Genomic DNA, 14,472 nt, shown 5'->3' on the forward strand with positions numbered 1-14,472 from the left:
GCAGCAGCGCTACCACTGCGCCACCGTGGTATAAAATAAACACACAAACAAACAAAAAATATAAAATAAACAAACAAACTACTCTCCAAACACACAAACTCTGGCTTGGATAATGAACAGGTACTGCTATCAATAACAGCAAGCTTATATGTGGTGTTAAGCCCTGTGAGACCAGTCCAGATGTACTACAGTTTTGCATTTAAAAGCATTAACATCTGAATACAGTAGGTCCAGCTTGTCATGTCCACAAAAGGCACATGACATTGAGAAGTCTGTTCCACCTGCAGTAAAGTTGCCTGGTTGAAAACATCTGTGTTCAGAATAATGTTTAGCATTCAGAAGGACTCATCTTTAGAATATTCACAACAGAGTGAATTGTATCTTTTGCCAAGTTTAAAAATAACTATAAACTATAAAGACGATGATGCAACTCCCTCCTAGTGGAAATCACGCTAACTATTCTTCTTGTATGTGATTTTACAGTGAAGCGGTATTGATAAGATCAATAACTAATATACAACTCATTTTTCAAGAGCTAGGACCCCGGGATTTCTTAACTCATCTCTTCTCAACAAAGCACATCAAAGAATGGTAGAACAATAGTTACTAGTTGAGCACAAGGTCTTTCAAAAGTACTTTTTACTTCCAGTACCAAAAGTACCAAGCTGCTGCTACCTTACCATGTTAAAATTTGGGTTTTTCTGTACATTTTCAGAAATGGTATACTACACAATCTCATTTCAGAGACACAAGAGCAATTCAGAACACATGTACATTTTTCTTCTACATTTACATTTACATCATTTAGCAGACGCTCTTATCAAGAGCGACTTACAACAGTGCTTAGTAAGCTACGACTGTTCTTCAGTCTTTAAGGCTAGGATTAAATCTACTGTCATTAAACAAGTTACCGCTGACCAAGTTGTACACAAAACCATGCTAGAAGAAAATAGTAAGTTGTTAGTACAATTTTTTTTTTTTTTTTTGAGAAAAGGGTAGAAGAGTATGGGGACTTTAGTCCCCCAAGTGCTGTTTAAAGAAGTGTGTCTTCAGACGACGTTTGAAGACAGTGAGGGTCTCCGCTGTTCGTACAGCAAGAGGAAGTTCGTTCCACCACTGAGGAGCCAACACTGCAAAGAGTCTTGATACATGTCGTCCTCTTCTTTTAAGTAAGGGTGGTTCGAGACGAGCAGTGCTTGATGTTCTGAGAGAGCGAGAAGTGACACGCTGCTTAACCAGTGCTGATATGTAAGGTGGTGCAGTTCCAGTTTTGGCCTTAAAGGCAAGTGTTAGGGTTTTGAACCTGATGCGGGGAGCCACAGGGAGCCAGTGCAGGTTCCGCAGCAGAGGTGTAGTGTGTGAGAATTTGGGAATATTAAAAATGAGTCTTGCAGCTGCATTCTGGATCAATTGAAGTGGTCGTGTTGCCTTTAGTGAAAGTCCAGACATCAGAGAGTTGCAGTAGTCCAGCTTAGAGATGACCAAGGTCTGGACGAGAAGCCGAGTAGCCTCTGTAGTGAGAAAGGGGCGGATTCTCCTGATGTTGTAAAGAAGATATCTGCAGGACCTGGAGAGGTTGCTGATGTGTGGAGAAAAAGACAATTCTTCATCTAGAGTGACACCAAGACTTCTTGCAGTTTTTGAGGGGACGATAACCGAGTTGTCAAAAGAGATTGTAAGGTCAAGATTCGGAGAGAAGTTGCCTTTACTGGGGCACAGCTGTAGTTAATATATTGATTAGCATGCATTTACCCCATTTAACATCAAAATAATTTGTTTATGCAGCAATTCATACTTGATTAAAGTAGTGGTACTTTTGCTTTTTCAAAAGTGCTGCAAACACTTTTTGTAATTCCTTATACTGTACCACAAATATACTACCATCAAAAATGTTAGCTTAATGCACCATATCCATTTTCTCTGTGTTTGCCATACTGACACCACATTATGTTTAGATGTTAGCAACTCCTGGAAAACAACATTTTAATATTTTGGCTCTTGCCTGATGTATATGTATAAGCCCTAGGGGGCTTGTGCTAGAGCCTTGTGTAATTTGTCACTATTCAGGGAACTAAGCGTATTCAAAATTCTCAAAAGGTATCCATAAAGTTGATCTTGTGGTCACCAATGCAGATAACATTTATGAGCAATACAGATGGTTTCCATCACTAACCCCATTAACACATGCTTTGCCTTACATCTGTGGTTTTGTAAACCTCGCCTTTTGTGAAATGAAAAACTGAAATCAACTGAAAACTAAGTAAACATTTCTCATACACAATGTAAATTATTTTTATTAATTGTAGACATTATGTAGTACGCTGGTTGTTCTCTATATTAAAGAAAGATTTTACTTGATTTTTATATTTCAAAACATGTGTTTTATGAACAACATCGCACAGGAAAAAATGTCATTGCAACTAAGCTATTGAACCCATCCCACAATATATTTTGATAACATTTTGATTAAGCTTAAAAAAAGACATTAACAAAAGGCAGAAAACGTGTGTCAAAGATCTTACTTTGTAAAAGCAAGACTCCCATTCCTGGGCATCTAGAGCTTGCAAGTCATAGACCTGAAGAGCACTCTGTAAGTATGTCAAGGCTTGCATTCGAATTCGCTGTCTGGAATCACAACACAGCCATGCAATACCTGAGGACAGAAATTAAAGATAACAGAGACTTAGGAAAAGAACAGGTTTTTTGGTTTGAGGGAAGGGCTATGGGACGACACATACTACAGTAACATGTACACTGCAGGCCTTACTACAGATATTGAAGAATACAAAATGAATTACTCAGACTAGTTTACATCTGTCTTACTTGTCCAACATATTGATACATAGAGCAAAGCAGAATTAATCTTAAAATTCTAATATAAAAACATTCTGTTACTTTAAAAGCTAAATGAAAATATGAAGGAGGACAACAAAATTTCAGGTAAACGGAGAAAATAACTTCCAGTCAGTTATAACAAGAAATGTAACAAGTAATTTATAGAAACTCATAAGTAACAAATGGAAGAAGAAATATCAAGAATGTGACAGAGTTCAGTAAGAGAGTTTTAATAAAAATGCCAAAATCATGACAGTGACAGCATGGGATAATGCATGCATGCTATATAATCTCGACCAACCCGTCACTCTATTTATTTGTCCCTAATAAAAATCTGAAAATCTGGGCAGCACGGTGGCACAGTGGGTAGCGCTGCTGCCTCGCAGTTAGGAGACCCAGGTTCGCTTCTCGGGTCCTCCCTGTGTGGAGTTTGCATGTTCTCCCCTTGTCTGCGTGGGTTTCCTCCCACAGTTCAAAGACATGTAGGTTAAGTGGACTGGCGATCCTAAATTGTCCCTAGTGTGTGCTGTGTGTGTGTGTGTGTGTGTGTGCGCGCGCACCCTGTGGTGGGCTGGCTGGCTGGGGTTTGTTTCCTGCCTTACACCCTGTGTTGGCTGGGATTGGCCCCAGCAGACTCCCGTGACCCTGTAGGAGAACCGAGGGGGCAGGTTCTGGATGCTGAAGCCCTGGAAGCCAGCACTTCCACCACACCAGGAAGTGCTGGCGGAAGGTATTTCAGGGTCACCCGGAGTGCTTCCGGTTGCTCAGCCAGGAAGTGCCGGCGGAAGTTCATCAAGGGACACCTGGAGCATATCCGGGGCAACATAAAAGGGGCCACCTTGCTGGCGTCAGGAGGAAGGAGACAAGGCTTGGGAGAGTGGAGAGAAGGCGGCCCAATAAGGAGCATTAGAAGGCTCAGCAAGACAGGTGTTTAGTGCTGGAAGCTGTGTGCTGTGCAGGACTTGGGACTTTTACTTGTAAATAGCGTAAATAAATCTTGTGTGGTGAACTTAAGATGGTGTCTATCTGTAGTCGGGCTGGCTTTCACAACAGGTTTATAGGGTCCAAATTGTCATGTGCACAAAGTACAGTGAAATTCTTACTTAAATCAGCTAATCGACATGCAACACATTGTATTATCACATATTTGTGGTATAGATGGGGGGAAAAAATGACATTTCCTTGGCAGTCTGAAAACAGCCTGATTCATTCGCTGTAACTGATTTTCTCCTAAATGCACACACACACACACACACACACACAAATACCTTGCAGTAAGGGACACCAGCATTTAGACCAAAGGGTCCAAGAGTCAGTCTTTGCATTTCCATCAGTGGTCTGCACCCAGGAGTAATAGATATTGGCAGCATGCGTGTGAAGTACATAAAGCAGATCCAACAGCTTAATTGAAAAAGAAAGAAAATAGCATAGACAAAAGATAAGCAGAGAAACATTATGTGGACAAATTAACAGTAAATTCTGTCTCGGTTATTAAATAGACCTACACAGGTTATGCTTATAAAGTATATGTCCATGGAAAAAATGTTCTACATAAATTTACACAAATAAAAATGCAAAGATTTTAACAGAAAGAAATCATCAAATGCATCAACAAAAACTAATGAAATACATAACTCATTAGAACACCAATTAAGATGTACTGTATTAAACATTGTTGTTACTGAGAGGAGCATACTTCAGTATTTTAGGAAATAAGTGAAATGTATGAAACATTTGATTACTAATTTACTAAGTAAACATAATGCCCAAAAACACTGTCTTTTCTTGAGCTTGATGTTTTGTATGTACATTGTGTGTGTGTGTTTTTTGTTTTTTTGGTTAATATAAAATAACATACTTAATCTTTTTATATACAACTGTTTTCTTAATATACTTTGGCAATACACAAATGCAGCAAGCTACTGCAATTTAAGCACAAGAATACTGCAGAGTGAGTTTATATACAGTTACGTCCATAAATATTTGGACAGAGACAATTTTTTTCTAATTTTGGTTCTGTACATTACCACAATGAATTTTAAATGAAACAACTCAGATGCAGTTGAAGTGCAGACTTTCAGCTTTAATTCAGTGGGGTGAACAAAACGATTGCATAAAAATATGAGGCAACTAAAGCATTTTTTTAACACAATCCCTTCATTTCAGGGGCTCAAAAGTAATTGGACAATTGACTCAAAGGCTATTTCACGGGCAGGTGTGGGCAAGTTCGTCGTTATGTCATTATCAATTAAGCAGATAAAAGGCCTGGAGTTGATTTGAGGTGTGGTGCTTGCATTTGGAAGATTTTGCTGTGAACAGACAACATGCGGTCAAAGGAGCTCTCCATGCAGGTGAAAGAAGCCATCCTTAAGCTGTGAAAACAGAAAAAACCCATCCGAGAAATTGCTACAATATTATGAGTGGCAAAATCTACAGTTTGGTACATCCTGAGAAAGAAAGCAAGCACTGGTGAACTCAGCAACGCAAAAAGACCTGGACGTCCACGGAAGACAACAGTGGTGGATGATCACAGAATCATTTCCATGGTGAAGAGAAACCCCTTCACAACAGCCAACCAAGTGAACAACACTCTGCAGGGGGTAGGCGTATCCATATCCAAGTCTACCATAAAGAGAAGACTGCATGAAAGTAAATACAGAGGGTGCACTGCAAGGTGCAAGCCACTCATAAGCCTAAAGAATAGAAAGGCTAGATTGGATTTTGCTAAAGAACATCTAAAAAAGCCAGCACAGTTCTGGAAAAACATTCTTTGGACAGATGAAACCAAGATCAACCTCTACCAGAATGATGGCAAGAAAAAAGTATGGAGAAGGCGTGGAACAGCTCATTATCCAAAGCATACCACATCATCTGTTAAACATGGTGGAGGCAGTGTGATGGCTTGGGCGTGCATGGCTGCCAGTGGCACTGGGACACTAGTGTTTATTGATGATGTGACACAGGACAGAAGCAGCCGAATGAATTCTGAGGTGTTCAGAGACATGCTGTCTGCTCAAATCCAGCTAAATGCAGTTAAATTGATTGGGCGGCGTTTCATAATACAGATGGACAATGACCCAAAACATACAGCCAAATCAACCCAGGAGTTTATTAAAGAAGTGGAAAATTCTTGAATGGCCAAGTCAGTCACCTGATCTTAACCCAATTGAGCATGCATTTCACTTGTTGAAGACTAAACTTCGAACAGAAAGGCCCACAAACAAACAGCAACTGAAAGCTGCTGCAATAAAGGCCTGGCAGAGCATTAAAAAGGAGGAAACCCAGCATCTGGTGATGTCCATGAGTTCAAGACTTCAGGCTGTCATTGCCAGCAAAGGGTTTTCAACCAAGTATTAGAAATGAACATTTTATTTCCAGTTATTTAATTTGTCCAATTACTTTTGAGCCCCTGAAATGAAGGGATTGTGTTAAAAAAATGCTTTAGTTGCCTCACATTTTTATGCAATCGTTTTGTTCACCCCACTGAATTAAAGCTGAAAGTCTGCACTTCAACTGCATCTGAGTTGTTTCATTTAAAATTCATTGTGGTAATGTACAGAACCAAAATTAGAAAAAAGTTGTCTCTGTCCAAATATTTATGGACCTAACTGTATACTGATCCAAACAACAGCTATCTAACTTGAAATGCGTATTGTGCGGGAATGTTGTGCTATGTTGGGCATAAGGGGAAAAAAGAGGAAATGAATAATTGAATTGAAGAAGCAAACATTGAAAAAACAAACCAACTCCTGCACAGACAGTGAAATGGCTAGGAAATGCAACCTGTTCTCTGGTGGCGTGAGGTAGCAGTGCTAAAATGCTACACCTACACAACGTCCAAATGTTTATAAAGATCTACTAACTAGAAACAAAATTTCTAAAATCAATAAGATATTGATCTGAAGTTTTATGGTGGAGTACAGGAACAGTATTATTCTTGAGTTAAGTGTCAAAATGCTACAGTATATGCTATTGGATGCAGGTATTTATTGATTAGTAGGAGATTGTTTATTGCTCTAAAATAACCACTGTTTAATTTTACTTCTTACTACACATTTCTTATAGGTTTATAAAGTATTAGTGTTACAGGCTTAAAAAAAGCTTATCATTTCTTGTGAAGAAAATTTAATTTGTTATAGTTTTAAATACAAGACAGTTTTCCAACTGAGTAACAGCTAGAGGGTTGGGATTCTTCCAGTTGAGCAAGATAAGTTGATAAACAAGCAATGTAGTATAGCAGATCACAGTAATGCTGTACCAAATGTGGTCATACACATGTTTTAAACATCATGGTAATAAATCCTTTACAAGCAATTGATTACATAATGCAATTGGCTTAATCTGTCTGGGATGCTTGCAGCATGCATCTCCTCAGCAGAGGGACAGCTACCTACAGAAGTCATTCTCAATAGGGGACTACGAGAAGTATACAGATCAAAAAAATAAATAAATAAATAAATGAACACTAGAAGTGCCACTGTCAAGGCAAATTTTCATTGTGCTTTTAAATCTTTATTTAATTTGTGTGCAAGTCATGCCCCTCTCCTTTCGTACCTTCTCCTAAATTCCTGCACTTCAAATGTCATGTTATTACATCTCTGAAATTCTATTCATAAAACATTATTGACATTTTTGTGTTTTTTATCTTTTACATGAAAGATATGAAAACATGTAAGGTGGCACAATTCAATACAGAATTTTCAGGATGTAACTGTTAATTAAATTTTAACAATAAATACACACATTTTGCACATTTTGACCATATGACTGGATACTGGACATGTGGATTATGCAAGACAAGTTTTTCTTTTCTTCTTTCTCAAATAGTTTGCCATTGTCCAGAATTGGTCACCACAGGACCGTGTTGAGTGTGAATATTCAATATGTAATTTATCCACGAAAACATAACTTTAACATTTTTTTTCTTGGCCAACAGTACAAACTACATGGGGTAACATTTAAAAAAATAGTATTCTTGGGTGGAGTATTATTACTTTAACTATAACTCGGTGAAGGGTTTACATGGCCAAATAACAGGGTTACTTGCAGAGAAATCTATCAGTGTTAACCTGGTTTTTCAGAGACCAGTTACGCAGTTTCTTGTAAGAGTTGAATTTGAATCCTGGTCCAATGTGCACCTAGCATGTGTCCGAGTTTCATATCCTTCTGAGCTTATGCTTAAAAATTGATGCTGTTATTTTATTATTCACTATGATAAATGCATTTTTGTTATCTTATATAACTCTTAAAAGAAAATGTTATATTTTATGGTATCATCATTTTTCTACATTTTGCTTAGTAGTAACTTTCCTTTTGATGTACCCAGCTGGATTATAAATTAGACCATTGTTTGACAAGCCATGAGAAAACAGAATGAACAGACAAAAAATCTCACACTTATTAACACGTCTTTTAAAATAAGAATAAAAACAATACATTTAAAAAGTCATGTACATCCTAAAATAAGAGGACTACCAATCAATCTAGTGGGTGGGGTTAAATTGTGGTCATTTATAGCATCAACGTTTGTCATCTCCCATTAGCAACTGGTGTAACCAATCATATTAAAAGTTTTCTGATTATGTAATGAATTCCTTTTTTGAGCAGTGACTTAATCAATGAATTATATAAATATAGCGAAAAGGACACTTTTTATTTGCAAACACTTACTAATATGTTGTATGTCTCTTGCAAGCTTTAGATAAAGAATAATAACTGACGCTTTCTCCTGCCTATGTTTTATTGCTTAAATCAGGGCATTCCAGTGGAGGGGTGTCTGTTTAAAAAAGTTTTTCTTCCACACTCTCTGACCAGAGTAAGATTTTACATGACATTTTAGAAACCAGGTTTCTGTGAATAACTGGGTTATTGAAACACATGTAATCACATTCATTAACTGCATGAAGAGATGCTCTGGGCTAGAACACAACAATTTAGTAATTTAATCCAAGCACATACTACAACAGGCCCAAACCCAAATAGTGGATCATCAATCCACTCTAGCAAAAGCTTTTACTGTATTCAGACAAGATATCTGACTGGCTAAGTACTATAGTGGTACATACTACATTAAACAAAGATTAGACAATAAATGTTTACCATTAACAAATCCAGTTTAGTCTTGTCATATTATGGAAAAAAAAAAAAAAAACAAACTTTCACCTGGATCTCAATATCTTTATTCACCAACAAAATTGACCTAAAAAATGGACTCTTAACAGGGTCATAGTTTTCCTTTGGAAAAACTGTTATTGACACTGGTGTTTTGGGTAAAATATTTACACTGGCTCCCTTGATATCTTTAAAAAATCCTGCTGCATAACTGTTTGGACATGCAGCTTTCCCACTTTCAAGAGAAATCAAACAATCCTGGATTTTAATGTTAGGTAGAATGCCCAGTGGGAGCTGGGTGGTCTTTTAGCCTTGGAACCACTGCAGATTGTTTTTTCCTCCAGCCTAACTGGAATTTTCCTGGCCATTCGACCTTGCATTTTTTTTGTTACATACTATATAATAATATTGCCTAATCTTGTTTGTTTGTATTTTATATTTCATCTTGTAAAGCACTTTGAGCTACATTGTATGTATTAAAATGTTGTTAAATATTTTAATAAAACGAAGCACAAAATTCTTATTTTTCCTCACAACCAAATCAAAATTTAGTGGGCAAGCAAGTGCATACTCAAACAAGCACAGCAGACCCCATGCAAAAAACAATGCTGAAAAGCTGTAACTACTTCATCAGATCCAGTAACGTGCAAAACAGTAACTGACGCAACACATAACCAGAACACCTGGAAAAACAGAATGAAAATCATGAGAATGATGAAAATATTAAAAACTTAAGTTAAAAAAAACAAAACAAAAAAAAACCACACACCCTAAATTATCCCCATGTAACATATATAATGCTTGGTACATTCTAATAAAAATTTACCAAATTTAGTTTGGTAATTCCCAAATTTGCCCTAAAAAATGGAAAACAACAGTTTAATTAGTTAGGCTAAGAGTCAGAATAAAACAGGAGTTGGTTGGAACAAAAACCTGCAGCAACACAGGGTCCCTGGGGCTTAGTTCGACATCCACTGGTTTAAAACCTTCATATGTAGTCTTCTTGTCTATTTAACAATTTTTTTTGTAACACATTTTTAGAATTTTTTAAGCATATTCTGATTAACCTGCAATGAAGCCATGTCATAGCTGTCAGAAATTCTCTTATCCTCTTCATCATCTCTGTGGCACTGTGATGGTTGCTTACTTGATGCTGTAGGGAATTTAGGTGTAACTTTGTAACCTGTAGAACAAAGAAACTAGGTTGCTATCAGATTATTTATCAAATGTGGATGCAATCACGTGCTATCAAATCAAACGGCAGATGGCACTCATAAATGGCTCATACTCAAAATAATACTGTGAAAGAAAATTGTCACTAATAAAAGAATATTCACCATTAAATAAAAGGGAAAACTAAAATGTCAGGATAAAGAACAGCCAAGTAAGGTACTGGTTGAAAAATGACACAATTTACATAAAGTCTGTTCAAATAAAAGAGAAAAACAAGCAATGTAAAATAAAACAGATTCCTAAAATAGATATACTGCATTATTAATATTACACACAGTTTCTTAATTACTGGCCCATTCCCGACTGCTTACTTCATATAAGTATTATAAGTTGCCTTGTTACTGCTTAAACCATGCAGTCTCAAAAACAGGACTCAGCAGGTGATTAAATTCTCTAAGGAATTAATAGATGCTGTCCTTCTCTGCTAAGAGTTTGCTCCTTGAATTAGTTATAAAATGACAATTAACAGGTAGCTGATTCCAGCACAAATGTGTTCTGATGGATCTGCATTTGCTTTACAAAGATTTACTTTAAAAACACTTAAACAATTAACAAGTAAGCATGGAAAAAACTAACTCCTGACTAAACCTTGTTAAGTAAATAAACTGATACATTTCCATATTGACACAATAGTAATAGAAATACAAGAACAACATTCAGTTATGTTAAACGTTTAAGTGCAGAGTGGAACTGGTTATGTGAACACTTCAACTTAAAGACAACAACAGACTGCCCTCTCCAGATTAACTTAGCCCCTACATTCAACCTTTTACTAGAGATAATGATTACATCTATTTAAAAAAAAAAAAAAAATAGATGGAAAGTTAACAACAACCAAACAGGAGGACAATAACAAACATGAAAACCACAGCCAAAAGAAAATAATCATTTAAATAAGAGAGAATGACACAACATTGATAAAATCTGAAGCTCAAGTGTCACGTTCATCTGGCACACAGTCATTCACAGCAGCAAAAAAGACCAGTGAAGTGAGTGTGGTTTTTCATCAGTGAAATCATGACAACTGAAATGGAATTAACCAACATTAAGAACAGAAAAACATTATTCAATATAACAACTGACGGGAGGGAAAAATAAAATAGTGGCCACATTAGGTACTCTGAAACTGATTTTGGAACTCCTTGCGTAATTACACTGAAATTCAAAAAATGTTAACTTACCCTCAACTAGGCTGGCATTTACAAAAATGCATAATGTTTTGATACAGAGATCAAAGTTCTCAGGTGTTACATGTACAACATCTTGTACAATTAAAGACAGCGACTCCACACACTTGAGAAATGATTTTTTCTCCTGAAGTCTTTGGTCTGACCATAGAGTTACGACAGACAGTTGATCCAAGACAGATTTTGTTTTAAAACCCAAAGCAAAAGGTTTACTTTCATCTGCTTCAACCTGAAATTAAAACATTTCAAATAAAATACATAAGTAGTAAAAAAAAAATTACACGAGAAGCATTGCTGATAAAATCATTTCCCCGTTTAATGCCTCCTTTGTGGAAACAACATTTACAAGTGACCGATCAAGAGACAAAATTAAAAATATCAAAGTGTTGACTGATCCAAATTCTGTGTTTGTGTTCCTCAATAACAGCTAGCATTTTTGCTTATAAATTACCAAAACATTTGCCATTCCCATGAAAAAGCAAGCCTTCTGTCTTTATCTACTATCAGATATCAGACAAGAGACCTCTCTCTTTCATTTTCTCCACAAAACCTGAATAGATCCAGTTTGTACAAATAAGTGATAACGAGCCTTGTTTTAATTTGCAGGAAATCAGTAAAGCAGTAATTGAAATCTGCCTGTGTATATTATTAAGGGAGTAAGTCCAAAGTTTGCATTTGATGCAGCAGATGAAATTAAGTATTCACAGACAAACCCATCCAAACTGAGTTTATTGTGCCTTAATTTACCCTAACATACTAGCAATAGGTTAAAGGTCTGAGTATGATGTTTTCACAAGAAGCTTTAAAGAAGACTGAATTTTTTGTTCCTGCAACAGTACTATACACATGTTGCTTCCAACTCCCACAAGCCTTCCCCTCTTCTCCCTTGCTTTCAAAAATATAAAATGCAGCAGGATTCACCTATAATCAAAACAGCTGTGCAATTCCCTTGATAGGTTTTGAAATATATGCAATATATTAATATTACTGAGAAAACAAAATGCTTGTCATCACCCATTTGCAAAACAGGTCTACACTTTTTTCTCATTACAGGTGAAGCATTACAGCACTACTCTCATTCATGTGACTTCTATAATTCATTCTCCTAAACAACCCCTACTGTTACAAAAACAAAATACAGATCTTATACCCCTCACTTTTTTCTTGCACTTTCTAACAAGTAAAACTCTTGTTTAATCCAGGTCATCTATAAATTAACTCAACATAGCAGATAAATGAAAATTTAAATATTGCTTTCTTTAAAGCAGTCAGAAAGTATCCAAAATTTCAAATGAATTACAGTTGTGTTTTAATTAATTTACTTTTACGTTTCAAATCTTAAATACACTTGCATTTAAAAATATGGAATATTGTCATTTTTTTTTTTACAAATTGATACATATTGTATCAATGTACCACTAAATTGATTAAAAAATATATTTTTAATTTATGACTGCAAAATGCCATTTTCCACAGCTGTTACTCCAATGTCCAAGTTGTAAACTATCTTAGTTCATCCTTAATTAATCATATTTAAATGTTATTACAGAAACGTAAACCTGATGAAACCTGTTATTCATTTCAATAAAGCGAGACAACGGTTTTCCTTGGGTTGCAAGGTACTGAAACTTCTAAAGTTCAATTCCGGGTTAAAAAAACAGAGGTCAGGAAATTATTTCTAACCTGTTATACTCTGCATTATTACACCAATCCAACACAACATTAAACCCACTGCCACATAAAGTGAATAACATTGAATATGTTATTACAATGGCATCAGTCAAGGGGTGAGAAATATTACACAGCAAGTGAACAGTTTATTCTTGAAGGTTATATGATTAATGTAGGAAAAAATGGGCAAGTGTAACAATCTGATTGACTTTGGCAAGGGCCAGTTTGCAATGGGTAGACAAATGGGTCACAGCATCTTCAAAACAGCAGGTCTTGTGAGTGTTCCATGTATGCAGTAGTTAGTACCTACCAAAAGTGTGTCCAAGGAAGGACAACCAATGAATTGGTGACAGGATCACGGGTGCCCAAGGTTTGTTGATGCACGTGGGGAGCAAAGGCTAGGTCATCTGGTCCGATCTCACAAATAGCACAAACTGCTGAAAATGTTAATGCTAACCATCAGAGAAAAATGTCAGAATAAACCCTGCATTGCAGATTGCTGTATATGGGGCGCATTGCTTCAGACTGCCCATGCTGAAACTGGTCTACTGCCAAAAGTACATAAAATTGTCATGTGAGCATCAGAACTGAACAATGGAGCAATGGAAGAAGGTTGCATGATCTAATTAATCATCTCAACTGCTGCTAACGTCTTGGTGCCAAGTTCCACAGTATACATTCATAAGTCTTACGAAGTCCATGCCTCAACGTGTAAAAAGCTATTTGGTAGCACGAAGGGGACCTACACAATATTAGGCAGGTAGTTTTACTGTTGTGGCTGATCGGTATATATTGTAAACTGAATCTAAAGAGTTTATATTTAACTTCAACTAAATACAAAATTAAGCAATAACAGCATTTATCTCACCATCATCTGGTTACAGTCTGCAACATCCATGTCATTTTTCCATTGAGACATAATTAGTTGTTTTTCTAAGCCAGCATCAATCTCCAAGTTATGGAAGATTTTATTAGTATTGTATGAGATGATCATGCAATCTGTCTGTTTACCTATAATAAGGAAATTGTGTTTACTATAGGTTATAACCGAATTTATAATTAAACTGCCATGAAAACAAAGGATGAACCTAAAAACTCCACAGAAATAGTGGTTAGGTCAAGATTATAAACCAGATACCTGAAACAGCACTAACTATTATGGCATGATGCTACCCTTGCTATAGAATGGTTTTTACCAATCTGAGATTGATTTTTCACAGTTAATGGCAGGTAGAGGTCATGTCATGTTAAAAAAATATATATATAAAATTTATTAGCCCAGAGAAATTACACACATACCAATGGAGGATTAGAAGCCCAAACTCTGTGTCTAATCTTATATCTATTTTTTCGTTATGCCTTAAAGTTTGTGGTTATTATGTTTTTGTGTGTCAAGTCAGCAGACAAGCAAGTGTGTATGAAACTTCAGGATGGC

General features: G+C 36.3%; 1 protein-coding gene across 1 annotated transcript in view; it reads right to left on the reverse strand.

Moving 5' to 3' along the window:
- The window catches only part of LOC114645301 (Golgi-specific brefeldin A-resistance guanine nucleotide exchange factor 1-like), a 243,866-nt gene that overhangs the window by 52,084 nt on the left and 177,310 nt on the right, over positions 1-14,472 (reverse strand). Inside the window, 5 exon segments of the mRNA XM_051922496.1 lie at positions 2,523-2,653; positions 4,104-4,236; positions 10,014-10,129; positions 11,361-11,595; positions 13,906-14,048. Coding sequence (XP_051778456.1) covers positions 2,523-2,653; positions 4,104-4,236; positions 10,014-10,129; positions 11,361-11,595; positions 13,906-14,048 — 758 coding nt within the window.

Source organism: Erpetoichthys calabaricus, chromosome 2 (assembly GCF_900747795.2).
Source record: "Erpetoichthys calabaricus chromosome 2, fErpCal1.3, whole genome shotgun sequence".
NCBI lineage: Eukaryota > Metazoa > Chordata > Cladistia > Polypteriformes > Polypteridae > Erpetoichthys > Erpetoichthys calabaricus.